General features: G+C 44.0%; 1 protein-coding gene across 2 annotated transcripts in view; it reads left to right on the top strand.

Annotated features, from left to right (window-relative positions):
- The window catches only part of akap12b (A kinase (PRKA) anchor protein 12b), a 79,105-nt gene that overhangs the window by 36,127 nt on the left and 16,534 nt on the right, over positions 1-26,444 (top strand). The window contains exon 1 of one of the 2 annotated variants that reach the window (XM_072265634.1): positions 6,563-6,770. The exons of the other annotated variant lie outside the window; for it this stretch is intronic. Within the exon in view, the coding sequence (XP_072121735.1) occupies positions 6,746-6,770 (25 nt within the window). The 5' untranslated portion in view covers positions 6,563-6,745. Of the gene's footprint in view, positions 1-6,562; positions 6,771-26,444 lie in introns of those variants that run through there. 2 annotated transcript variants of the gene reach the window in all.

The following is a 26,444-nucleotide window of genomic DNA, read 5'->3' as shown; positions in this document are numbered from 1 at the left end:
CTCATTGAAGCCTACCAAATGTTGAAAGGACTAGATAGGGTGGATGTGGAGAAAATGTTTCCTATAGTGGTGGTATCCTGAACTGGAGGGCACAGCCTCAAAATTGAGGGGTGACGTTTTAGAACAGAGGTAAGGAGGAATTTTTTTAAACCTAGAGAGTAGTGAATCTGTGGAATGCTCTGCCACAGGCTGAAGTGGAGGCCAAGTTCTTGGATATATGTAAGGCAGAAACTGATCATTTCCTGATCAGTCAGTGCATCAAAGGATATGGTGAGAAGGCAGGTGTATTGTGTTGACTGGAATCCGGGATCAGCCATGATGGAATGGTGGAGTAGACTCAATGGGCTGAATGGCCTAATTCTGCTCCTATATCTATGGTCTAAGGATCACTGGGACAAAATAACAGACTAAACTTAGCACAATCAGCAAATGAATTCCAATGAAAGGCTTTGGTAGAAGGATGAGGAAATGATTGAAGGGGGTGGGCAGAAAGTTCCTGAATTTGACAAAAGAAAGGGTTCTGGGAGTACAAATAGACTGATTGTTAACTATTGCAGCCCAGGGCAGGGCAGTGAGGCTACGAAAAGTCATCAGAACACTGGAATACAACTGAAAGTTATGTATATATGCAACCTTGGGCCCTATTTCTGACCTTTATTCCATAAAGGAAATGTGCATGTTGGGACTTTAGAGAAGATATCAAAACTAAAAGTATAAGGAGCAGTGATCTTCTCTGCAAGAACTGATGGGTGGTAATCTGGTAGAGGCCTTTAAGGTGAAGTAGATACGTGTGAGATGATATATTAAAGGGTACTGGGAGAAGTATATCTTAAGATTTTGCTGGCTAGCCTTTCACCTGTTGTTAAATTTCCCTGACCTTTCTAAGTCTTTCATACCTTTCCTGAAGAATTACATCAACAATACACCAATCGGTGAGGGGATAGGAAGAACCTCCTGTGGACTGATTCGCAGTCTGACCAAGGGCACATGTCCGCTGGTTGTTTTGGCACCTGGGTTGTATAGGGCCAGGCCCTGGAAGTCTGAGTTGCCTGTGTACCTGCTGTACTTGGTGCAGTTATGTACCAGGCCCTGCAGGGTGCTGGTGTAGCTATGGCACAAATTTCTTAAGTCGGCTTATCTGATGGGATGGTGGGATGGATTTGTGGCACTTATAGCGGGACGGCCAAGGGGACATCAGTCCTATTCCCTGCCTTTCACAATTGAGTGTTCTCTTCCCCACGCTTCTTAACCCAAATCTGTCTGTGACCTCTTGTCCCAACTTGAAGTGCTTTGACATGCCCAGAGTACTCTATCCCCTGTTCTGGACTCACAATCAAAATTGGACTTTCATTCCCCACCCTGGCAACTCCTTTCAAATACTGTAAACCTTCGCTTGGGTTGTACTTTGATCCACACAAAGATCTGTTCTGGGACCCCTGCTCTTTGTGATTTTGAAAAATAACTTTGATGAAGTGGAAGTGTGGGTTAGTAAGCTGTAGATAACACAAAGATGGCTGCTGTTGAGGATAAAGTCGAAGGTTGCTGTGGTTACAATGGGACATTGATAGGATGCAGAGCTGGGCTGAGAAGTGACATTGGAGGGTTAAGTGATATTCTTTGGAGGGTTAATGGTAGGATTCTTAGCAGTAGAGAGAAACAGAGGTATCTTGGGGTCCACATCCATAGATCCCTCATGGTTGCCGTGCAAGTTGATAGGGTAGTTGAGAAAGCATATGGTCTGTTGGCCTTCATTTGTCAGGGGATTGAGTTCAAGAGCCATGAGGTAATGTTAGAGCTCTATAAAACTCTGGTTAGACTACACTTGGAAGATTGTGTTCAGTTCTGATCATCTCATATAGGAAGGATGTGGAGGCTTTAGAGAGGGTGCAGAGATTTGTTAGGTTGCTGCCTGGATTAGAGAGCATATCTTCTGAGGGAAAGTTAACTGAGTTAGGGGTTTTCTCTGGCGTGAAGGACAATGAGAGGTGACTTACTAAGAGTTGTATAAGGTGATGAGAGGCATAGAGTGGACAAGTAGCACCTTTTTCCAACAGCAGAAATAACTAATATGATAGGGTTTTAAGGTGATTGGAGGAAAGTATAAGGATGATGTCAGAGTTATTTTTTTTTACACAGTGGTGAGTGCAGGGAATGTGCTGCCAGGGTTGGTGTTTGAGGCAGATACATTTAAGGAACATAGAAACATAGAAAATAGGTGCAGGAGTAGGCCATTCGGCCCTTCGAGCCTGCACCGCCATTTATTATGATCATGGCTGATCATCCAACTCAGAACCCCGCCCCAGCCTTCCCTCCATACCCCCTGATCCCCGTAGCCACAAGGGCCATATCTAACTCCCTCTTAAATATAGCCAATGTACTGGCCTCAACTGCTTCCTGTGGCAGAGAATTCCACAGATTCACCACTCTCTGAGTGAAGAAGTTTTTCCTAATCTCGGTCCTAAAAGGCTTCCCCTTTATCCTCAAACTGTGACCCCTTGTTCTGGACTTCCCCAACATCGGGAACAATCTTCCTGCATCTAGCATGTCCAATCCCTTTAGGATTTTATACGTTTCAATCAGATCCCCCCTCAATCTTCTAAATTCCAACGAGTACAAGCCCAGTTCATCCAGTCTTCCTTCATATGAAAGTCCTGCCATCCCAGGAATCAATCTGGTGAACCTTCTTTGTACTCCCTCTATGGCAAGGATGTCTTTCCTCGGATTAGGGGACCAAAACTGCACACAATACTCCAGGTGTGGTCTCACCAAGGCCTTGTACAACTGCAGTAGTACCTCCCTGCTCCTGTACTCAAATCCTCTCGCTATAAATGCCAGCATACCATTCGCCTTTTTCACCGCCTGCTGTACCTGCATGCCCACTTTCAATGACTGGTGTATAATGACACCCAGGTCTTGTTGCACCTCCCCTTTTCCTAATCGGCCACGATTCAGATAATAATCTGTTTTCTTATTTTTGCTACCAAAGTGGATAACTTCACATTTATCCACATTAAATTGCATCTGCCATGAATTTGCCCACTCACCCAACCTATCCAAGTCACTCTGCATCCTGTTAGCATCCTCCTCACAGCTAACACTGCCACCCAGCTTCGTGTCATCCGCAAACTTGGAGATGCTGCATTTAATTCCCTCATCCAAATCATTAATATATATTGTAAACAACTGGGGTCCCAGCACTGAGCCTTGCGGTACCCCACTAGTCACCGCCTGCCATTCTGAAAAGGTCCCGTTTATTCCCACTCTTTGCTTCCTGTCTGCTAACCAATTCTCCATCCACATCAATACCTTACCCGCAATACCATGTGCTTTAAGTTTGCACACTAATCTCCTGTGTGGGACCTTGTCAAAAGCCTTTTGAAAATCCAAATATACCACATCCACTGGTTCCCCCCTATCCACTCTACTAGTTACATCCTCAAAAAATTCAATGAGATTCGTCAGACATGATTTTCCCTTCACAAATCCATGCTGACTTTGTCTGATGATTTCACCGCTGTCCAAATGTGCTGTTATCACATCTTTGATAACTGACTCCAGCAGTTTCTCCACCACCGACGTTAGGCTAACCGGTCTATAATTCCCCGGTTTCTCTCTCCCTCCTTTTTTAAAAAGTGGGGTTACATTAGCCACCCTCCAATCCTCAGGAACTAGTCCAGAATCTAACGAGTTTTGAAAAATTATCACTAATGCATCCACTATTTCTTGGGCTACTTCCTTAAGCACTCTAGGATGCAGACCATCTGGCCCTGGGGATTTATCTGCCTTCAATCCCTTCAATTTACCTAACACCACTTCCCTACTAACAAGTATTTCACTCAATTCCTCCATCTCATTGGACCCTCTGTCCCCTACTATTTCTGGAAGATTATTTATGTCCTCCTTAGTGAAGACAGAACCAAAGTAATTATTCAATTGGTCTGCCATGTCCTTGCTCCCCATAATCAATTCACCTGTTTCTGTCTGTAGGGGACCTACATTTGTCTTTACCAGTCTTTTCCTTTTCACATACCTATAAAAGCTTTTACAGTCAGTTTTTATGTTCCCTGCCAGTTTTCTCTCATAATCTTTTTTCCCCTTCCTAATTAAGCCCTTTGTCCTCCTCTGCTGAACTCTGAATTTCTCCCAGTCCTCAGGTGAGCCACTTTCTCTGGCTAATTTGTATGCTGCTTCTTTGGAATTGATACTATCCCTAATTTCTCTTGTCAGCCACGGGTGCACTACCTTCCTTGATTTATTCTTTTGCCAAACTGGGATGAACAATTGTTGTAGTTCATCCATGCAACCTTTAAATGCTTGCCATTGCATATCCACCGTCAATCCTTTAAGTGTCATTTGCCAGTCTATCTTAGCTAATTCACGTCTCATACCTTCAAAGTTACCCCTCTTTAAGTTCAGAACCTTTGTTTCTGAATTAACTATGTCACTCTCCATCTTAATGAAGAATTCCACCATATTATGGTCACTCTTACCCAAGGGGCCTCTCACGACAAGATTGCTAACTAACCCTTCCTCACTGCTCAAAACCCAGTCCAGAATAGCCTGCTCTCTAGTTGGTTCCTCGACATGTTGGTTCAAAAAACCATCCCGCATACATTCCAAGAAATCCTCTTCCTCAGCACCTTTACCAATTTGGTTTACCCAATCTACATGTAGATTGAAGTCACCCATTATAACTGCTGTTCCTTTATTGCACACAGTTCTAATTTCCTGTTTAATACCATCTCCGACCTCACTACTACTGTTAGGTGGCCTGTACACAACTCCCACCAGCGTCTTCTGCCCCTTAGTGTTACGCAGCTCTACCCATATCGATTCCACCTCTTCCTGGCTTATGTCCTTCCTTTCTATTGCGTTAGTCTCTTCTTTAACCAGCAACGCCACCCCACCTCCCCTCCCTTCATGTCTATCCCTCCTGAATATTGAATATCCCTGAACGTTGAGCTCCCATCCTTGGTCACCCTGGAGCCATGTCTCTGTGATCCCAACTATATCATAATCATTAATAACAATCTGCACTTTCAATTCATCTACCTTATTACGAATGCTCCTTGCATTGATACACAAAGCCTTCAGGCGCTCTTTTACAACTCTCTTAGCCTTTATACAATTATGTTGAAAAGTGGCCCTTTTTAATGCTTGCCCTGGATTTGTCGGCCTGCCACTTTTACTCTTCTCCTTAGTACTTTTTGCTTCTACCCTCACTTTACACCCCGCTTTCTCTCTGCACTGGTTCCCATTCCCCTGTTGTGAACTAACCTCCTCACGCCTAGCCTCTTTAATTTGATTCCCACTCCCCAACCATTCTAGTTTAAAGTCACCTCAGTAAACATGGATGATAGCAAAACGGAGGTCTATGTGGGAGGGAAGGGTTAGATTGATCTTGGAGTAGATTTAAAGGTCAGCATAACATCATAGTCCAAAGTGCCTGTATGGTGGTGTACTGTTCGTACGGTGTTCTATATTTTAGACTTAAGCCTGTGTGAACCCAATCCATTTTATTTCTCTTTAGGCTTTTTAATTGTTCATGGTTTTGGATTTTGTGCTGCTTGTAAGGGCAGCACTTGCTACCCATCCCTAATTGCCTTCAAGAGTGGCGATAAGCTTCCTGGATTGGGTGCAAGGTTAAGATATTCCCATGTTGCTTTGGGATAGGCACTTCCAAGAGTTGGGTGGGCCCAGTGATGACAAAACGGCAGTGAGTAATATTTTGAGACTGGAGAAAGTGAGATCTGGCTGGGAGCCTACTGGGGTGGTGGTCATTGGCCTTGGTGGTAGATGTTGCATTTGGGAGGCTTTACAATACATTCTGTCAATGGTTAAGCCCAATATTTTTCTGGTAAACTTAAGGCAACACCCTCCCAAAGCTGCCTTGTGCAGCAGGCAAAATTGAATGCAGCTGCTAACCTCCTGACCCAGCATGAGGGTTTGGCAATCTAACCCTGTGTTCAGCTGAGGCACAGGCAGCGTCTGTTGTCATTTGGGACTGAATGTAAGACTCCGAGGTGCATTACTTCGCCTAGGCTCTGTGCACGGGGCTGGGGGGTAGGAAGAACTATGTCATGGTGTTTGGCACAGGTAGGGCTCCGTTTATATGTATGCCATACATGGGGAGCAGGGGCAAGTTGAATGAATGCCATTTTCAGGAGGGGATGTTCACAAAAAAATTCCCAACAATATGCAAAATATTCTGTGTCTTCCTAACTTGCCCACCAGCTTGTTCTGTCATTGCCCTGTGTACAAAATTCTTGGAATTTTCTTTTCCCTGGGAAATGTCCAGTGGGTGGGGAAAACTCAGCTTCTTTAGTTGTACTTCAAGAAGTTGCTGTCTTGTGATTGGGCTAGTCGACTTGGGTCAGTGTCCTCAGAGGCCATGTGACTTTTTATTCCACACCCCCCCCCACACCCTACACTTCCCTCTGCCCAATGGAGATGCAGGAGTGTGATTAGTAACTCTCAACCAGCCCCTCCGCACCCGCACTGAGCTGTTTGGCTCAATAGAGCAGTAGCCTGACAGTTGTCAGCTGAAAGGGCAGGGGTGAGGTATAGTCATCACAACAGGAGACTGCTGAAATGGGCGTTCAGTGTGCCTTTCTCTTGGATCCAGTGTAGAAATAGTGAAGGAACTTTGCGATTTGTTTTATTTTAATTACCTGGACCAATTCACTTTAACCCAAGTGCTTTGCTGTCAGCTGTTCTTGCGTGATTTCCCCCTGTGGTCTGGAGAATGTCAGGTGTTTTAGCAGCTGCAGGTAAGGGTCACTTGTGAACCCAGCTGTGTGAATGCTGTTTTCTGTTTTAAACTTGGACTCTGATCACTTGTACGTTTACATTGTGCTGAAGCGATTCGGTGGGAAGGATTTGCCTGTGTTCTGAGACTTCTGCAGCCCTTTCAGTTGTGAAATGTGATTTATTCTTCCCCTTCAGAGCCTGAATTTATTTTTTAAAAACTGATATGAGGCGATGTCCTTAGTCTTGTAGAAGTTTGAATTTAAAACTCTTAAAGTACGTGTGTTGGGATATTAAGAATGCAACCTATTTTTGTTTTAAAAATATAATCTACCTAAGGATTACAAATATCAATTTCTGAAGGAGGTGATGGTTTATTTTAAGATTAAATTGTGAATGTATTGTTTTACTCCAGTTGATCAATCAGCAGCTCGATTTCCCCTCAGGATGCATCCAATGCTAGGGCTTGCTGAAATGTCCTGAGGAAGACTTGAACGATTATTTCTTAAAATTGCCAAGTTGCTTTTTCATCCCAGATTTCCTTTAACAAGTTATAGAAATAGTGAGGATTTTTGCTGGGGAGTTGCAGGTTAATGCGGGGCATGCATTGTTCAACTCCGTATCCTTCATCCAGTAGGTTAACAAAGGGAAGGTTGGAAGGATACAATTTGAGTGACCTTGACTGTTCCTTCCACTCTCTCATTCCCATCTTAAGATCTTCTATTCTCAGGATAGTTGTCATTTGGATTGTTAAAATACCACGTGCAAAATATCACAAATCTTGGTTTATTCATAAAATGGTTCTTGACATTGAGCTAAACACCAGCAGTGAGGAGATACATAACGTGGCTGGGTTCAGGTTGAAAAATAAGATTGTGTTGGACCTTTCTAGTCCTTTAACCCTTCAGATGAATTTAGACTTGAGGAACTGATCTGTTGTCAGTCTGAGAGCTCCGAGCCCTGCAGGAGGGAAGCACAATGTGCTCTGGATGGAGGGAGTGAATGTCCTTATCCTGCAAATGTCTTGTCACTTTCAGTTTGCTGATTTGGGGTAGAGGTGTAGAGCCTGCAGCTGTCACATTGGGACGGAGTCTGTTTGTTCAGAGATTTCCTCCCTGCATTTTCAGTGATTAACTGCAGCTGTCTTGGATTGACTTAAGATATGAATCAATACCTTAGTGTAAGATGTCTCCCACACAATGGATCAGTGTTTAAAAATAAACCCCACAGCAACATTTCAGTGGGTTTTTGGTCGTATTTGAAATCTAACATTTCTAGTACAGTTAAAGATTGTGGCTTTGAGTTCTGTAATAATTCAATATATCTGATAGATAGTTGCAAGCTGGTATCTAGGAACTAGAGTTTTGCCAGGCTGGTATATTATACAGGCAGGCCAGAATAGTGGTGGGCCCTGGAAGCAGAATTTGTTAGTATTTAACAGGTTATGAAGGTAGTTGAGCAAAAGGAGAATAAAAGAATGTGGTAGGTAGCAGGCGATATCTGAGGTAACTGCTCACGTAAGGGAAAAACACCAAAGTGATCTGACTGCAAGCCTGCCTCCATGTGTTGTGACATCACCATCGTTGTCTGGTTCAGCACCTGAACCAGCAGACTTCATCCCACTGAGCAGACCGCAGTTGTGTGTGCATGTTGTTGAAGTTTGATCTGTGTTCATTTAGATGTCGGTGTACTCTCATAGGTGATTGGAGTGCTTTGCAGGCAAATTTGTATGCACCAAGATGTTATTAAGCTAATGAAACCAATAGTTCTTTCTAGTGATTTATTTCAAATCTAAGATCTTTTTCAATCCCTTTGTTTTGTTATGGTAAAATATTTTATTACTGGCCATTAGTGATTGTCTCAGCTTTGACAGAACACAAAGCGAGTCACCCTGTTGTGCCGAACTAGCTCTGCAGGGTTACTGTGCCCACCTGAGGAGGCAGACAAAACATTTATCTAGTGACAAGTGATCACCGTATCTGCACCAAGTACAGCAACCCTGAGAGCACGTCATACCTGCTCAGCAAGTTCTTCCCAAGTACTGACAGAAAAAGTGTATCCAATGTTACTTTCACCCTGATCACCATCTACGTGTGTGGCTGTACCAGGTGATACGTGGTTGTATCAGGTGGTACACGGAGCCTAGGTACATGGGTGCCAAGTATCTCTAAGTACTGAAGTCCTACCTGTCTCTGGTGTTGCAGAGGATAATTCAGGCCCTATTACTATGCAATGCCCCATTCAGCTGGACATTGCCGCACCAATGGTCCTTTGTGGAAGAGTTCTTAAAAGTAAACATCTTTGACCGTAAGTCCATCAGGCTGTGTCAGCACGGAATGCTTTGCAGATACTGCGGGTCAGGAACTCTATGGATACAGTGGGGTGTTTCCCTGAACAGACTATCCAAACCATCTTGCAGAACACATGACTAGATCTCACAAACAAGCACCATGTCCTCACTTGTTTGGTGGTGAAATGTGCCTAGGCAGTCAGATTCTTCCTGTACAGATAAAATATCATCCCCAACGCACACTGCCCTTGGGACAGCTGCGGTTGGGAAGTAATAGTTACCCACTTCTTTGCAGCCTGTGGATTTCCAAAGGGCTATGTCCCAGTTCATCCCACCAGCCGCGTAACAGAGGACTCTGATCTACAGGCTGTTCCTGAGGGGACACAACAAAACAGACATCAGTTTTTGCTGGGAGACCATCAACTCGGTGAAGCATGCTCTTTGGTCTTTCTGAAACTTGCTTGTTTTGCAGCACAGCAGGGTGTATGTAAGAGAGGTGCTGCAGATTGTCGCAGTCCAGGCTGCGGGAGTGCATACTAAGAGATGCAGTGAATGCCACGTCTCTGTAGGGAAGGACCAAATCTAGTAGGCTCCATCCGCTTCCGCACTTCGAGGGGCACCATTGGGTAGGGAAGCTCCTCAGGCAATAAAAAGTGCATATTATCCCAGGGTCTACGTAGGTAGTATGGTGCTGTGATTGCTGTTTTTTTTTCCATTTAGAAGTAAGTTTATACTACTAAATATATCGACCATGAATGTATGTTTTTATTCATAATAAAATTATTTCTTCCTAAGTATGTTTTTTATGATGAAGTCTATTTTTAGAACTTTGAACACTAGAGCCCTCTGACCCACAATGTTATGATGTCCTTTCAACCATCTCTAAGATCAATCTAATGCTTCCCTCCCACATAATCCTCCAGTTTTCTATTCTCCATGTGCCTATCTAAGAGTGTCTGGCAGAGCATTTTACATACTCACTGCTGTCCATGTAAAACTCCAATCACCTTAAAATTGTGCTGCTCCGAACTCGCCAATCGGAATCAAAATTGGGTTTAACATCACTAGCATGTGTTGTGAAATTTGTTCTTTTGCAGTAGCTGTTCATTGCATTACAAAATAAAAAAAACTATAAATGACAATAAATTATACAGAGGCCCAGGTTTTGAAGCCTTTGCACCCTGTGAAAAAAGTCTCAGTTTATCCGCTTGATCTATGCCTTTTCTTATTTTATACACCGATCAAGTCATCTCCAGTCCAAAGAGAAAAGCCCTAGCTCGCTCAACCTATTCTCAGAAGATATTCTCTCTAATCAAGGCAGTACCCTGGTAAATCTCCTCTGCACCCTTTCTAAAGCTTCCACATCCTTCCTATAATGAGGTGACCAGAACTTTATACAGTATTCCAAATGTGGTCTACTTCAAGTTTAAGTTTAATTGTCATTCAACCATACACGAATCAAAGGTGTCCACTCGGACCCTGCAGGAGGCAAGTGCAGAAATGGCTGGGGCCCTGGCAGAGATATTTTAAATCATTAGTAGCGACAGGTGAGGTACCAGAGAATTGGAGGACAGCCGATGTTCCGCTGTTGAAGAAAGGCTCTTAAAAATAAACCAGGAAATTATAGGCCAGTGAGCCTATCATGAGTAGTGGGAAAGTTATTGGGAAGTATTCTGAGGGAGCGGATATATAAATATTTGGATAGACATGGACTGATTAAGGATAGTCAACATGGCTTTGTGCATGGTAGGTTGTGTCTAACCAATCTTAGAGTTTTTTGAGGAAGTTATCAGGAAAGCTGATGAAGGTAAGGCAGTGGATGTTGTCTACATGGACTCTAGGAAGGCATTTGACAAAGTGCCGCAAGGGAGGTTAGTCAAGAAGATTCAGTTGCTCGGTATTCAAGATGAGGTAGTAAATTGGATTAGACATTGGCTTTGTGGGAGAAGCCAGAGGCTGGTAGTAGATGGTTGCCTTTCTGACTGGAGGCCTGTAACTAGTGGTGTACCACAGATATCGGTGCTGGGTCCATTGTTGTTTGTAATCTACATCAATGATCTGGATGGTAATGTGGTGAACTGGATCAGCAGATTTGCAGTTGACACCAAGATTGAGGGTGTAGTGGACAGTGAGGAAGGCCTTGCAGCAGGATTGGGACCAGATGGAAAAATGGGCTGAAAAGTGGCAACTGGAATTTAATACAGACAAGTGTGAGGTGTTGCACTTCAGTAGGACCAACCAGGGTTGGTCTTGCACAGTGACCGGTAGGCCACTGGGAGTGTGGTAGAACCAAGGTATCTGGGAATACAGGTCCATGATGCATTGAAAGTGGCGTCACAGGTAGATAGAGCCATAAAGAAAGCTTTTGGCACATTGGTCTTTATAAATCAAAGTAACGAGTACAGGAGTTGGGAAGGTATGTTGAAGCTGTGCAAGACATTGGTGAGGCCTGATTTGGAGTATTGTGTGCAGTTTCAGTCACCTACCTACTGGAAGATGTAAATAAGATTGAAAGAGTACAGAGAAAATTTACAAGGAAATTGCCAGGTCTGGAAGACCTGGGTTATAAGGAAAGATTGAATAATATTTCCTAGAGTGTAGAGGGGAGATTTGGTGGAGGTATACAAAATGACAAATAGTATAGATAGGGTAATTGTAAGTAGGCCTTTTCCACTGAGGTTAGATGGACTCCAACTAGAGGTCATGGGTTAAGGGTGAAAGGCGAAAAGTTTAAGGGGAAGATGAAGGGAAACTTCTTCACTCAAAGGGTCTTGAGAGCATGGAATGAGCTGCCAGCATAAGTGGTGCTTTCAACCTCGATTTCAAAGTTTAAGACAAGTTTAGGTAGGTACGTGAATGGAGGGCAATGGTCCTGGTGCAGGTTGATGGAAGTAGGCAGTTTAAGTGGTTTGGCACAGATTAGATGGGCTGAAGCACCTGTTTCTGTGCTGTACTTTTCTATGAATACCCATGAGTACAGCCAAACAAAACAGGTTACTCCAGGGACGAGGTGCAAAATACAGTACCAACAGCACAAGGCATGTATAACACATATAACATAGCAAGTATATTTAAGATATCAGTAAAATACAGTAACACACAAAAAGATATATATAATCCAAGTTCCTGAGTCAATGAATGTTGCAGCAGTGTGCAGACAAACAGTGGTATGCAGCACCAACTCTAGCTTGGATGCCGCCCCACATTGCTTCCGCTTGAGGCCTAGTTCTTGCTACTACCAAGGCCGTACAGCTCCCCTACTGTCTGCCAATAGATCAGTGAATCGGACTTGCAGTGTTCCACCTTAACAACACCCAATAGGGTATTGTGATCGCAAGTAAAGCAACTAAGATAATCACTCGCTGTTAGATTGCGCACTGATTCCTCTCTGATGCAGGCAGCAGCACGATCCACACCAAGTCCAGCTCCTTCAGCTTATTACCAAGGAGCAATTCACTGATGGGGTAGCTGTGGTACTGTAAGTTCTTAATGTCCAGCTGGGTTTTGTGATCATACAAAAATATGTTTAAAAAGGAATAATATCACCTTTGGTTGACCCTGTAGAAGTCACTGATCAAACATGCTGCCACAGAGCTGCAACACTATTTCGAGGTTTGGAACTCAATCCCCTGAATAATGAAGTCCAACACACCATATGCCTTCTTAACCACCCTATCAGGGAAGGAAGGGAACGTAGACTCAGACCATGAGAGGCCTGTGTCGGGCCTTTTCACAGACTAGAGCAATGTGTGGTTAAGTGCCTTGCTCAAGGGCACAAACACGCTGCCACAGCTGAGGCCCGAACTAGTGACCTTGAGGTAACTAGACGAACGCCTTAACCACTTGGCCACGTGCCCAACAACTTATCACCCTATCAACTTGTTCAGCAACTTTGAGTGATTTATGGACATGGACCCCAAGAACTCTGTTCCTTCACACTGCTAACAATCATGCTATTAACCTGGTAGTCTGCTTTCCAATTCAACCTTCCAAGGTGAATCACATCACATTTCTCTGGGTTGATCTTCATCTGCCACTTCTTAGCCAACCTCTACATCCTATCAATGTACCATTGTAAACTACAACAGCCTTCTACACTACCCACAACTCCACCTTCTTTCGTATTATTTGAAAACTTACTAACCTATTATTCCACTAACTCATCCAAGTCATTTATAAAAAAAATTACAAAGATCAGGGGTCTCAGAACAGTTCCCTGCGGAATACCCCTGGTGACTGACCTGCAGGCAGATATGCTCCATCTGCAAGCACCTACTGTGGGCAAGCCAATTCTGAATCCACACAACTAGGTTTTCCTGTTTCCCCTGCCTCCTGACTTTCTGAATGAGCCTACCATGTGGAACCTTATCAAAAACCTTGCTAAACTCCAGGTACACTACACCCGCTGATCTACCTTCATCAATGTGTTTTGTCACATCCACAAAGAATTCATCAGGCCCGTGAGGCATAACCTACCTCTCATAAAGCCATACTGACTTTCCCTAATCAAACTATGCTTCTTCAAATGTACATAAATTGGGTCTCAAGAAATCTCCAATTATTTTCCCATCACTGAAGTAAGACTCATAAGTCTATAATTTCCAGGATTATCCATACATTTTGTTTTTAAAATTAAGAAAAAGATCGAATAACATAAATATAGGACTGACAATGTGGCGCACCCTCAGTACTGCTTTGCAGCGTCAGGTTGATTTCTGCGCTTGTTTGGAGTGGAGAGTTGATAAAAACCTAGTGTGGATTCAAATGTACTGTGACTGGTGGTGACAGTGTTATCAAAGGTTCTCCCCAGCATCTGTAAACCTTGTCTATTCATCCTTCCATTGTTTGTGAAGCCCTGCTGTATGCAAATTGTATCCTCCAATAATGTAACTTTGCTGACAGTGTTTAAAAGTACTTGGTGCATGCCATTGTGAAAACCATGGTGTAAATGCACGCTTTTATTGTACGCCGAACTAGTGTAGTGCAGTGGTCCCCCAACCACCGGGCTGCCAAGCATGTGCTACCAGGCTGCGAGGAAACGATATGAGTCAGCTGCACCTTTCTTTATTCCCTGTCACGCACTGTTGAACTTGAACATAGGGTTGCCAACTGTCCCGTATTAGCCGGGTGGTGGCATCCGTTAGTCTCGCAAGACCATGGATCTGCGCCTGGAAAGTCTTGCTTCAGTCTACGTTAGAACAGCGTCTGTTATGGCTGTAGAGTCCCACACGGGAGTGACAGTCTCGGCTGCAGTGACTACACTTGAAGGCGCTGTCCTCCAGTGTTATCTTGGTGCTGTTTTTCTGACGAGTGCGCTTTTCTTCAGCAGCAAGCCTCAGCTTCTCTTCTCCTCTTTTTAGACCTCTGCGTAGTTCCAGCCTCCAGTGAGAGTGATTGCTTGTGATGTCCTCCCACCTCTCCACGTTCATTTTCAGTGACTTCATGTCTCTCTTGCAAACATCTTTGAAACGAAGATGGGGCCGCCCTTGTGTTCTCTTGCCAGAGGCCAGTTCCCCGTACAGCAGGTCTTTCGGAATCCTCCCGTCTGACATGCAGTGTACATGGCCCAGCCAGCGAAGACGGCGTTGTTGGAGCAGGGTGAAGAGGCTGGGTACCTGGGCGTGGGCCAGGACCTCATTGTTGGTGACTCGGTCAGTCTACGTGATGTCCAGGATGCGTTTCAGGCTGCAAAGGTGGAAGGCGTTGAGACGCCGCTCTTGTCTGTAGTAGAGGCTCCAGGTCTCGCTGCCATAAAGCAGTGTGCTGAGGACGCAGGCCCTGTAGACTGCAACTTTAGTGTGCGTTAGCCGGGACATCCCGTATATTGGGCTAAATTGGTTTCTCCCATACCGGACTGTCCTTGTCCCATATTTCCCCCCGCTAAGGTAGAGCGTTCCTATGAAACCCTTTGTGCAGAAATGGCGTAAAGCTCAGAAGCAATTACAATTAATTTATATGGGAAAAATTTTTTGAGCGTTCCCAAACCCAAAAAATAACCTACCAAATAACACTAACACTAACACTAGCATATAGTAAAAGCAGGAATGATAAGGATAAATACACAGCCTATATAAAGTAGAAATAATGTATGTACAGTGTAGTGGGGAAGATTAAGTCAAAACCGATTTGTGGAAAGAAAATTGGCACGTACGCGCATGCGCACACAGGTGCCCGCGCTAGCCTTCATGGCTATAGTAGTCTTTCCTGGGGTAATCAGAAGTGTCCCAGGATTTGACTGCTACTTTTGTTTTTGTCCCTTATCTGGGAGTGATAAAGTTGGCAACACTAACTGTAAAGGATATGTTGAGGTGAGTTTAACCCTACCTGAACATGCCCCCCCCCCGTCCTCAAGAATATTGTCAATATTAAACCGGGCGCAGTGCAAAATGGTTGGGGACCCCTGGTGTAGTGGACCAAGGCCACCGATTTATAATTATTCAGTTAAATTCCATTTCAATTACATGGATGTTTTGGCAATGAAGTATCCAATTCTGTCCATAATTCCACAAATTTGTTTCAAAAGCTTGCATATTGCATTGTTCATGATTCCTCTGTTAATACTGTTAAGCTGTGACCCTGGTAAAGGTGCACTTTCAAGTGCAAACATAAAGAACTATTACACTGGTCTAATTGGAAAAAGTTTTGCTGCAATGACCTGTGTCTCTGCTAAGCATTTAAGCATTTCCACTGTTTTTTGCCCTACTGAATACCATTGTGTCAATTTAGTCATTCTCTAAAATTTGCTCAGTTTTCCTGTAGGATGTTTTACTGGTTGTTATTTCTTGGCCAATGAGCTGCAGATTTTAACCCTGTAATGGCCGTGAACATTTATGGTATTTTATAAGCTTTACAATAAATTTGTCAGGCACGAAGCCCAGAAATGCAATGGGAGGTTCTTCTGACAGCTAGGTATGTTCACTGTAGTCTTAGTATTCAACTAGGCTTGTTTTATTTAATGCAAGCCTCAAGGGGAACATTTAATTCTTTGCTTGGGTGTCGAGGCAAGTGTGGCATTTATGGCCTCTCTCATTTTTCTCTGTGAATTTTGTAAACCTTTTTGATATAATAAAATAGTCTGCTAATCATTGCAAGGGAAGTGTTGCAAGTGCCGTTGACTGGACTGGGCTGAATCAATGAAATACCTACAGTGAACTACCTAGGTATTCTCATTGTCTGCTGGTTGAAATGTGGATGTGCTCAAAAGATTTGAATACCATTTTGTGAGCTCCACTGTTTTTGCCACCTCCTTACTGTTGGCATCTCGTGCTGGGTGGTGGTCAGCCATAGCTGTAGTCTTGACTGCTTTAACCATCTGTGCAGGAGAGATGCCTTGGTTCAGAGTTCCTATCCCATGCCAATATCTGCCTCCAAGTATTTTTGGAGACATTATCCAAAGTCAATTGGGAAATTTACTCTGCATGTCCTTTCAAAAAGGTTCAAAGGTTCATTTATTGTCAAAGTATACAACTCTGAAATTCTTCTCCGGGTAGCCAAAAAGAATTTCACATTTTGAAGCAACACACATCAAAGTTGCTGGTGAATGCAGCAGGCCAGGCAGCATCTCTAAGAAGAGGTACAGTCGACGTTTCAGGCCGAGACCCTTCGTCGAGGGGGAGGGGGAGATCCAAAATGATAGGAGAAGACAGGAGGAGGAGGGATGGAGCCAAGAGCTGGACAGGTGATTGGCAAAGGGGATATGAGAGGATCATGGGACAGGAGGTCTGGGGAGAAAGATGGGGGGGGGAACTCAGAGGATGGGCAAGGGGTATAGTCAGAGGGACAGAGGGAGAAAAAGGAGAGTGAGAGAAAGAATGTGTGTATAAAAATAAATAACTCTGACTATACCCCTTGCCCATCCTCTGTGTCCCCCCCCCCTTGTCTTTCTCCCCAGACCTCCTGTCCCATGATCCTCTAATATCCCCTTTGCCAATCACCTGTCCAGCTCTTGGCTCCATCCCTCCCCCTCCTGTCGTCTCCTATCAATTTGGATCTCCCCTCCCCCTTCCACTTTCAAATCTCTTACTAACTCTTCCTTCAGTTAGTCCTGACGAAGAGTCTCGGCCTGAAACGTCGACTGTACCTCTTCCTAGAGCTGCTGCGTTCACCAGCAACTTTGATGTGTGTTGCTTGAATTTCCAGCATCTGCAGAATTGCTGTTGTTTGCGTTTCACGTTTTGAAAGTGTCCAACCAAATGGCCTGACTTCTCTGTTCAACGTCGCCATCTACTGTTGTGCTTTCTGTGCATCTTGTTGTCAAAGGACCTTGTCAATATAATCTGGTTATTTCAAAGTTCAAAATTCCAAATTATTTTTTTTATCAAAGTACAGTACATATAAGTAACCAGATACAACCCTGGGAGTCATTTGGAATTAGATTTGGAAGTGTCCACCACTGCCAAAAGTGAATAAAAACGCAATGAATTTGATGGAATTGTTCAATGAGTTTGGTGGGCTCAGTTGTCTCTTGTAGCGAAATATGAGGTGTCAGTTACATGGTGAAAGTACAATCTGTGATTGTGTTTGAGAGCAGAGAAGGTCGAGGGAAGCATGTTCAGAATTAAAGGGCTTTGGAGACTGTGAGGAGGAGCCGTTAACACTAGCAGGATGATTCATAATGAGAAGGCTGATTTTATGATTGGCACAGAAGGTATTGGGAGATTTAAGGAATATTCTTTCCTTTTATGTTTTGTGATGTGGCTTGTACTGCCAGAGAAGGCAGATTTATTAGCCCTCAAAGGCATGTGCTGTGTACATTGGGTGGGGGTGTGGTGGAAAAAGTGGATAGGCCTATGGGGAAAGGCAGTTGACAGGGGTATGGGACTCAAATAGCTTCCTTTATATTTTACATTGATCTTCACCATTGTGAAGAAAACCTGAGATCAGTTTTAAGATGCTGACTCAGTCATTTCATAATATTTTCAGGATTTAATACCAAAGAGATGAGATTTGTTCAAAAGGGGTCAAACTCAGTTTTACTGACCTTGGATGGTTTTCCTCTGTTGGTAATATCAGACATGTACTTGGTTAGGTGAAGGTCACTTTTACTAAGTAGATGGCTTGACTTCTCAGTTCAATGTCGCCATCTACTGTTGTGCATTCTATGTGTCTTGTTGGCTGAGGATCTGATAAGTATAACTGGTTAATTCAAAGTTCAAAATTCAAAGTAAATTTATTATCAAAGTACATATACTATATGTCACTATATACAACCCTGAGATTCATTTTCTTGTGGGCATACTCAATAAATAATAACCCTAACAGAATCAATGAAAGACAGCCCAACTTGGGCGTTCAACCAGTGCGCAGAAGACAACAAACTATGCAAGTACAAAAACAAAGAAAGAATAAATAAACGAAAAATATCAAGAACATGAGATGAAGAATCCTTGAAATTGGACAATTGCTGCCTTTTTGGAGGTGGGAACAGAACTTCGAGCTTGCAGGGACTCCCAGCTTGGGCTTCATGGACTCCTTGCTTAGTGGTGTTGGTCCATGGCATAAAAAATGTTGGAATCCCTGAGAGAGTGAAATGCAAGGAGGAAATATTGCCAATACAGAGTATGTTAACTATTTTCTTTTAAAAGGCAGCATAATATAGGTAAATGGGTGGGTGGTTGTCACAAATGACTGAGAGTATGCCGCAAGGTCCCTCAAGTCAGCCTGCCATTCAGTACGATCATGCAAGTCAACTCTTTTGTGCCAGTTCCTTAATTTTTAAATTTACCCATCTCCACCTTAAATATTTCTAATGATTTGCCTTTCACCACCCTCAAGAGCAGAGAATTGCAGAGATTCACTACTCTCAGAAGGAATTTCTATGAACCTCACTTTTGATCTCTGGAGGACTTCTTACTCATGGGACAATGTCTTTCCTAACTAGGGAGGTCACTCTGCTTAGTAAGTGAGACTTGTGGCTTTGAAACAATCTCAGGTTCTGGGGCCTCCTCCATGGTGGGTTGTAGGAGTTGACTCTGGATCTGCAGGAAATGGTTCTGACAACTTTTCTTCTGGACGTGTTGACATCCTGAACAGTGCATGGCAAACTGCTCAACCTGCTGATCTATCCCAGGCCACCAGAAAAGGCTTCAAACCAATGCTTTCATTTTGACCACACCTAGATGACCAGCATGAATCTCCTCTGTCACAGTGAAAGCTATCAACGTCCAATCCCAGGGAGACAGAAACAAGAGTTTATATGTAGGAATACCAACAGAATTGACGTGACCGAGCAACACCGTGAGACAAATTATTCTGAACACAAGGCTTCCATGATATTCAGGAGTCTGCTATAAATAATAACAGAATGTGGAAACTAAGTGTCAGTAATAATAAACTTGACAAGATCAAACAGAAAACACAAGATCTTGCAACTCTAATTAAGACAACAATTAATAAAAACGGGTGCTTAAGAATCCTAGAAACCCAATACTATATGGGTCACTGCAGAGGCCTGCAGATATCGTGACATCTTCTAACACTTTTGCTCTCAGCTCGGATGGTACAACAATTCTCAATCCCCACAAAAGGCAAAACCCAGCAAGGGCAAGTTCAGCCCAGCACATTCCAGCCATCTTGAGGCTATATAGACCTGACTTTTTTGGTTTCCCTGCTGTATTAGGGAGACTTTCAATTTACATTAGATTATGAGAAAACTCAGTCCTCTTTTTTTGTCATTTAGAGATGCATACATGCATTAAGAAATGATACAATGTTTCTCTGGAGTGATATCACAGATAACAGGACAAACCAAAGACTAACACTGACAGAACCACATAATTATAACATATAGTTACTGCACTGCAAAGCAATACCATAATTTGATGAAGAACACGGTAAATAAAGTCTCAAAAGTCCCCGAGTCGATCGACTCCCGAGTCCTTAATAGCAGGCGGCAAAAGGGAGAAACTCCCTGCCATAAACCTCCAGGCACCGTCAACTTGCCGATGCCTTGGAAGCAGCCGACACTGAGTCCATCCGTCCGAAAACTTCGAGCTTCCGACCAGCCTCTCCGATACAGCCTCCCGAGCGCCATCCTCTGCCGAGCACCTTTGACCTCGCCCCGGCCGCTGAAACACGCAAAGCCGAGGATTTCGGGGCCTTCTGCTCCGGAGATTCCGGTTACCACACAGTAGCAGCGGCAACGAAGCGGGCATTGCAGAAGTTTTCTACATGTTCCTCTGTACTCTTCACGTCTGTCTCCATCAAATCAGGATTGTGCATGGTCCCCTACTTGACAGATAACAGACATCACCACTGAAGTGGCCACACACACTGCTGTCGCGCCGCCATCTTCTCCTCCTCCATTAGGATCAATACATCAAGAAATGTGTCCTCTTTTGTAAATTTTTCGGGTACTTCCTTTTCCAAGAGTAAACTGGACAATCCTTCAGCATTCCCGTGATTAGTTGTCCTCTAAGAATGTGATCTTGTAATTCATTCTGTTGATATTAGTGGAACACCCTTCTGTGAATTGAAAATGGATACCAGTGGTTGATGATCAGTAATGAGGGTAAACATTCGCCCATACAAGTACTGCTTGAAATGTTTTACACTCCAAACAAGGCTCATTGCCTCCCTGTGAATCTGTGCATAATTTTTCTCTGCAGCAGTAAGGGGAGGTGACACAAAGGCTATGGGGTGTTCACTTCCATCACTCATAACATGTGACATGACTACACATGTATACCATAAGGCAAGGGATCACAGACAAGCTTCACTGGACAATGTGGATCATAATGTGTGAGCACAGTGTCTGACATCATTGTTTCCTTTGCCAGTTCCGGGGTGGAGTAGCCAGGTTTAGCAGGAATCACAAAGCTTCCGTCCTGGTGCAGCAGGAACCACAATGCTGCCGTCCTGGTTTTACCACATACAAGCTCAATGTGCCTTGTTGGTTGTTGTATTTCAGTTTGACCAATGTTATTCCCATAGGTGTTATCTTTTCTCCAGTATAAGTTCTTAGTTGGATATCTGCAGGCTTTAGTTCAGTATCTTTGAAAAGCTATTCAAACTCATACTGTGGAATGATTGAAACAGCTGAGCTAGTGTCCAATCACAGACAAGGGAAAATCTGCAGATGTTGGAACTCCAAGCTACACACACAAAATGCTGGAGGAACTCAGCATGTCAATGTCCAATTCCTTTTTAAGTAATTTGCTATTCACTTCTCATGTTAGCTTTTACATTGTAATACCTAAAGCTGCTGAGTCCCGTGTCACTCTCATCATCATCAGGTTTTTTATCAACCCCATGCAGATTATTGCTCTTTTTGGAACTGCAACTTGACTTTTTATCTCTTTCTCTTCGCTGTGCAATCATTTTGTTTTTGTCTTCCTGACATGCTCGTTGTATGTGTCCTATTTCTTTGTATTTTCTGCAAGTTTCGCTTGAAACCTGTATTGGTCTGGTGAATGTGAGCCCCTGCCACAACAGTAACACAATTCATTTGGTAGGCCAGTTTCTATTTGGATGCTGCAATTTTTGTTCACCCTCACCTTTATTCCTGACTGCAACTCAATTGCATCTCTGGCTGCAGCTTCCATTGATACAGTGCTTCAATTAGGAGCTGTTTTTGAATGGTTTCTTGTAAGATTCCACAGTCTAAGCAATCTCTCAGTGTGTCATTAAGCCCTTTACTGAATTGGCAATGTTCAGACAATTTCTTCAGTTTAGCCACATGCACTGAAATAGATGTCCTTCCCTTTTGATTCTGCTTATGAAACCTAAAGCATTCCACAATCAACAATGGTTTTGATTCTAAATGTTCCTGCATTACATTTCATGATATCACCTGCTCTATAAAACTGTCTTCTTTATTGACTGGTTGCATCACAGTCTGGTATGGAAACAGCAATGTCCTTGAATGGAAAATCCTACAAAAAGTAGTAGATACAACCAGTCCATCATGTGTAAAGTCCACCCCTCCACTGGGCACATCTGGATGGAGTGTTGTCAGAGGAAAGCAGCATCCATCATCAGGGACCACCCCAACTATCCAGTTCATGCTCTCTTCTTGCAGTTGCCATCAGGAAGAAGGTACAGGAGCCTCAGGACTCTCACCACCAGGTTCAGGAATAGTTATTCTCCCTCAACTATCAGGCTCTTGAACCAGTAGGAATAAGTTCATTCAACTTCACTTGCCCCATCACTGAACTACTTCCACAACCCAGGGACTCACTTTCAAAGACTCTTCATCTCATGTTCTTGATATTTATTGTTTATTTATTTAATATTATGTTTTCTCTTTTGTATGTGTAGTTTGTTTTCTTTTGCACATTAGTTGTTTGTCTGCCCTGTTGGGTGTGGCTTTTAATTGATTCTATTATAGTTTTTGGATTTACTCAGTATGCCCATAATAAAGCAAATTGCAGATTTGTATATGGTGTTATATATGTACTTTGATAATCAGTTTACTTTGAACTTTGAGATGTATTGGGTGAAAATTGACAAGAAAATTAGTCAGACATACTGCTGAAGGCATTCAGTTTAGCCTGCAGAGCTGCTTAAAATTCCCTACTCTGCATAAGGATTAAGTACCTGTGCCTAGATACTGACCCAAAGCGGTTAATTACAGATCATCTTTTGGAAATGATCATAGAATCCCATGACCTTAATAGTATGCCATCAGAGTGTTGTTTTCAGCATAGCCTGGTGGATAGATGCGGAGAAAGAGTGCAATGCAGAACCTGCTAGTTGAGCTGAGAGTGGAGAGCTGGTGTGTACAGTTTATGTGCCCCTGAAGAATTATGATGACTTGAATTGCTGCAGCACGTTGCTCAGTTATTGTGTATGTCAGACAAGCTGCCTGCCGTAGCTAGGGAATGAACAGAGTTCTGTTGCCGGTCGTCAGGTTTTGGTATTCTGAACTGCATGCTTTAACATTTTTTGGTGGAATGTGTAATATTTCAGTTTTTTGTGGGGTGGTGGTGCTGAGAGATTGACAGGTAGGTAGGAAGTGGTGGCCTGTCTGTTTCTGAACTTGTCTACCAATCGAACTGAGTAAGTGTCTTTCCTGGATGCACTGTGAACTGTAGGATCAGTGTATGTCGGAATGTCAGTGTCATTACTCTGACCGAACTGTCTCAGATGTGGCCCGAGGTGGAGGTATTAAATCTCTAGAGCTCATGTCTTGTACCTCATACTCCTGTACTGCCTTCCTCCAATCTTGGTCTGCTGTGCTCCACAGTGCTGTTTACAATGAAGGTACCTCAGGAGAAAATTGACAAGAAAAGTGGGGAGACTCTGCAGTGCAGCGATTAGGGGAATTGATTTACAGTGTCAGTGATCACTGATTGGAATTTGATTCCCACTGTTGTAGGGAGTTTGTGTGTGCTCCAGTTTCCTCCCATATTCCAAAGACATATGGGTCAGGATTAGTGAGCTGTGAGTATGCTACGTTGGTGATAGGAGCGTGATGACACTTGTGGACTGGCCCCAGTACAATCCTCAGACTGTGGTGATTGACACAAAACACACATTTCACTGTATGTTTCAATGTACGTGTGACAAATAAAGCTAATCCTTGTATTTAAGAGTGTAGGTTAATTTCTGTAGCTGTGTGTGTGTGTTATAATGACTGACATGCACTGTCAGTACAGTCGCGAAATCACAGCAATTCTCATTGGCCCTCTATTTCACTTCTCACGTCTGTATACTTAGACCTTGATGTACATTCTAATCATATTAATGAGGTTGTGAGAGCAGTGTAGGACTCCTATTTACAGGGCAATGCGACCCTCATTTTCTGAGAGGCTTTCTTTGACACATGCTTTTTCTCACTGGGGTTTACCAATGTCATGGTTAATGTCAGTGGTGCAAGTGTAACTTTGTGTAGTCTTTTTCGTCATACAGATCTGATTTCTCTTTATTTGCCTTAGTTCTGCCTCACTTTTTTTTTAACTAAGTAGTTTCATTAGGAATTCTGCACAGGTGTAAAATTTATGCAAGTAGCCTTCCCCCCCACTATATCACTGGTTAGCAGGAGCTAGTGAATGGGTGTTACTGTTAGTTAAGTTAATACTTGTGGCTATAATGTAAATCTGAGAACATGGATTCCTGTTGCTGAAAATCTGGAACAACATACTAATTGGTGGAGGAGTATGAGAAAAAGGGAGGATGTTTGCATGAGCAAGAGACTCCAGGGTTGCAGGACACAGCCTCAGCATGAAAGGTCACGCTTTTCCAGGAATTTCTTCGGCCACTGTGGTTATTCTGTGGAATTTGTTGCCACAGACGGCAGTGAAGGCCAAATCATTGAGCGTATTTGAGAACAACAGGAATTCTGCAGATGCTGGAAATTCAAGCAACACACATCAAAGTTGCTGGTGAACGCAGCAGGCCAGGCAGCATCTCTAGGAAGAGATACAGTCGACGTTTCAGGCCGAGACCCTTCATCAGGACTAACTGAAGGAAGAGTTAGTAAGAGATTTGAAAGTGGGAGGGGGAGGGGGAGATCCAAAATGATAGGAGAAGACAGGAGAGGGAGGGATGGAGCCAAGAGCTGGACAGGTGATTGGCAAAGCGGATATGAGAGGATCATGGGACAGGAGGTGAGGGGAAAAAGATGGGGGGGGGGAACCCAGAGGATGGGCAAGGTGTATAGTCAGAGGGACAGAGGGGGAAAAAGGAGAGTGAGAGGGGGGTGCTGTTGTAGTCTGGCGTACTGACCTCTACCTTGCAGAGGCACAGCGACAACTCGCGGATACCTCCTCTTATTTACCCCTCGATCGTGACCCCACTAAGGAGCACCAGGCCATTGTCTCCCACACCATCACCGACTTTATCCGCTCAGGGGATCTCCCATCCACTGCTACCAACCTTATAGTTCCCACACCTTGCACTTCCCGTTTCTACCTCCTACCCAAGATCCACAAACCTGCCTGTCCTGGCAGACCTATTGTCTCAGCTTGTTCCTGCCCCACTGAACTCATTTCTGCATACCTCGACACGGTTTTATCCCCCCCTTGTTCAATCCCTTCCTACCTATGTTCGTGACACTTCTCACGCTCTTAAACTTTTCGATGATTTTAAGTTCCCTGGCCCCCACCGCTTTATTTTCACCATGGATGTCCAGTCCCTATATACTTCCATCCCCCATCAGGAAGGTCTCAAAGCTCTCCGCTTCCTTTTGGATTCCAGACCTAATCAGTTCCCCTCTACCACCACTCTGCTCCGTCTAGCGGAATTAGTCCTTACTCTTAATAATCTCTCCTTTGGCTCCTCCCACTTCCTCCAAACTAAAGGTGTAGCTATGGGCACCCGTATGGGTCCTAGCTATGCCTGCCTTTTTGTTGGCTTTGTGGAACAATCTATGTTCCGTACCTATTCTGGTATCTGTCCCCCACTTTTCCTTCGCTACATCGACGACTGCATTAGCGCTGCTTCCTGCACGCATGCTGAGCTCGTTGACTTTATTAACTTTGCCTCCAACTTTCACCCTGCCCTCAAGTTTACCTGGTCCATTTCCGACACCTCCCTCCCCTTTCTAGATCTTTCGGTCTCTGTCTCTGGAGACAGCTTATCCACTGATGTCTACTATAAGCCTACTGACTGTCACAGCTATCTGGACTATTCCTCTTCTCACCCTGTCTCTTGCAAAAATGCCATCCCCTTCTCGCAATTCCTCGCGTCTCCACCGCATCTGCTCTCAGGATGAGGCTTTTCATTCCAGGACGAGGGAGATGTCCTCCTTTTTTAAAGAAAGGGGCTTCCCTTCCTCCACTATCAACTCTGCTCTCAAACGCATCTCCCCCATTTCACGTACATCTGCTCTCACTCCATCCTCCTGCCACCCCAGTAGGAATAGGGTTCCCCTGGTCCTCACCTACCACCCCACCAGCCTCCGGGTCCAACATATTATTCTCCGTAACTTCCGCCACCTCCAACGGGATCCCACCACTAAGCACATCTTCCCCTCCCCCCCCTGCTTTCCGCAGGGATTGCTCCCTACGCAACTCATTTGTCCATTCGTCCCCCCCATCCCTCCCCACTGATCTCCCTCCTGGCACTTATCCTTGTAAGCGGAACCAGTGCTACACATGCCCTTACACTTCCTCCCTTACCACCATTCAGCGCCCCAAACAGTCCTTCTAGGTGAGGCGACACTTCACCTGTGAGTCGGCTGGGGTGATATACTGCGTCCGGTGCTCCCGATGTGGCTTTCTATATATTGGCGAGACCCGACGCAGACTGGGAGACTGCTTTGCTGAACACCTACGCTCTGTCCGCCAGAGAAAGCAGGATCTCCCAGTGGCCATACATTTTAATTCCACATCCCATTCCCATTCTGACATGTCTATCCACGGCCTCCTCTACTGTAAAGATGAAGCCACACTCAGGTTGGAGGAACAACACCTTATATTCCGTCTGGGTAGCCTCCAACCTGATGGCATGAACATCGACTTCTCTA

This window comes from Mobula birostris, chromosome 8 (genome assembly GCF_030028105.1).
Source record: "Mobula birostris isolate sMobBir1 chromosome 8, sMobBir1.hap1, whole genome shotgun sequence".
Lineage (NCBI taxonomy): Eukaryota > Metazoa > Chordata > Chondrichthyes > Myliobatiformes > Myliobatidae > Mobula > Mobula birostris.
This window is presented reverse-complemented; position numbering and strand designations above follow the sequence as displayed.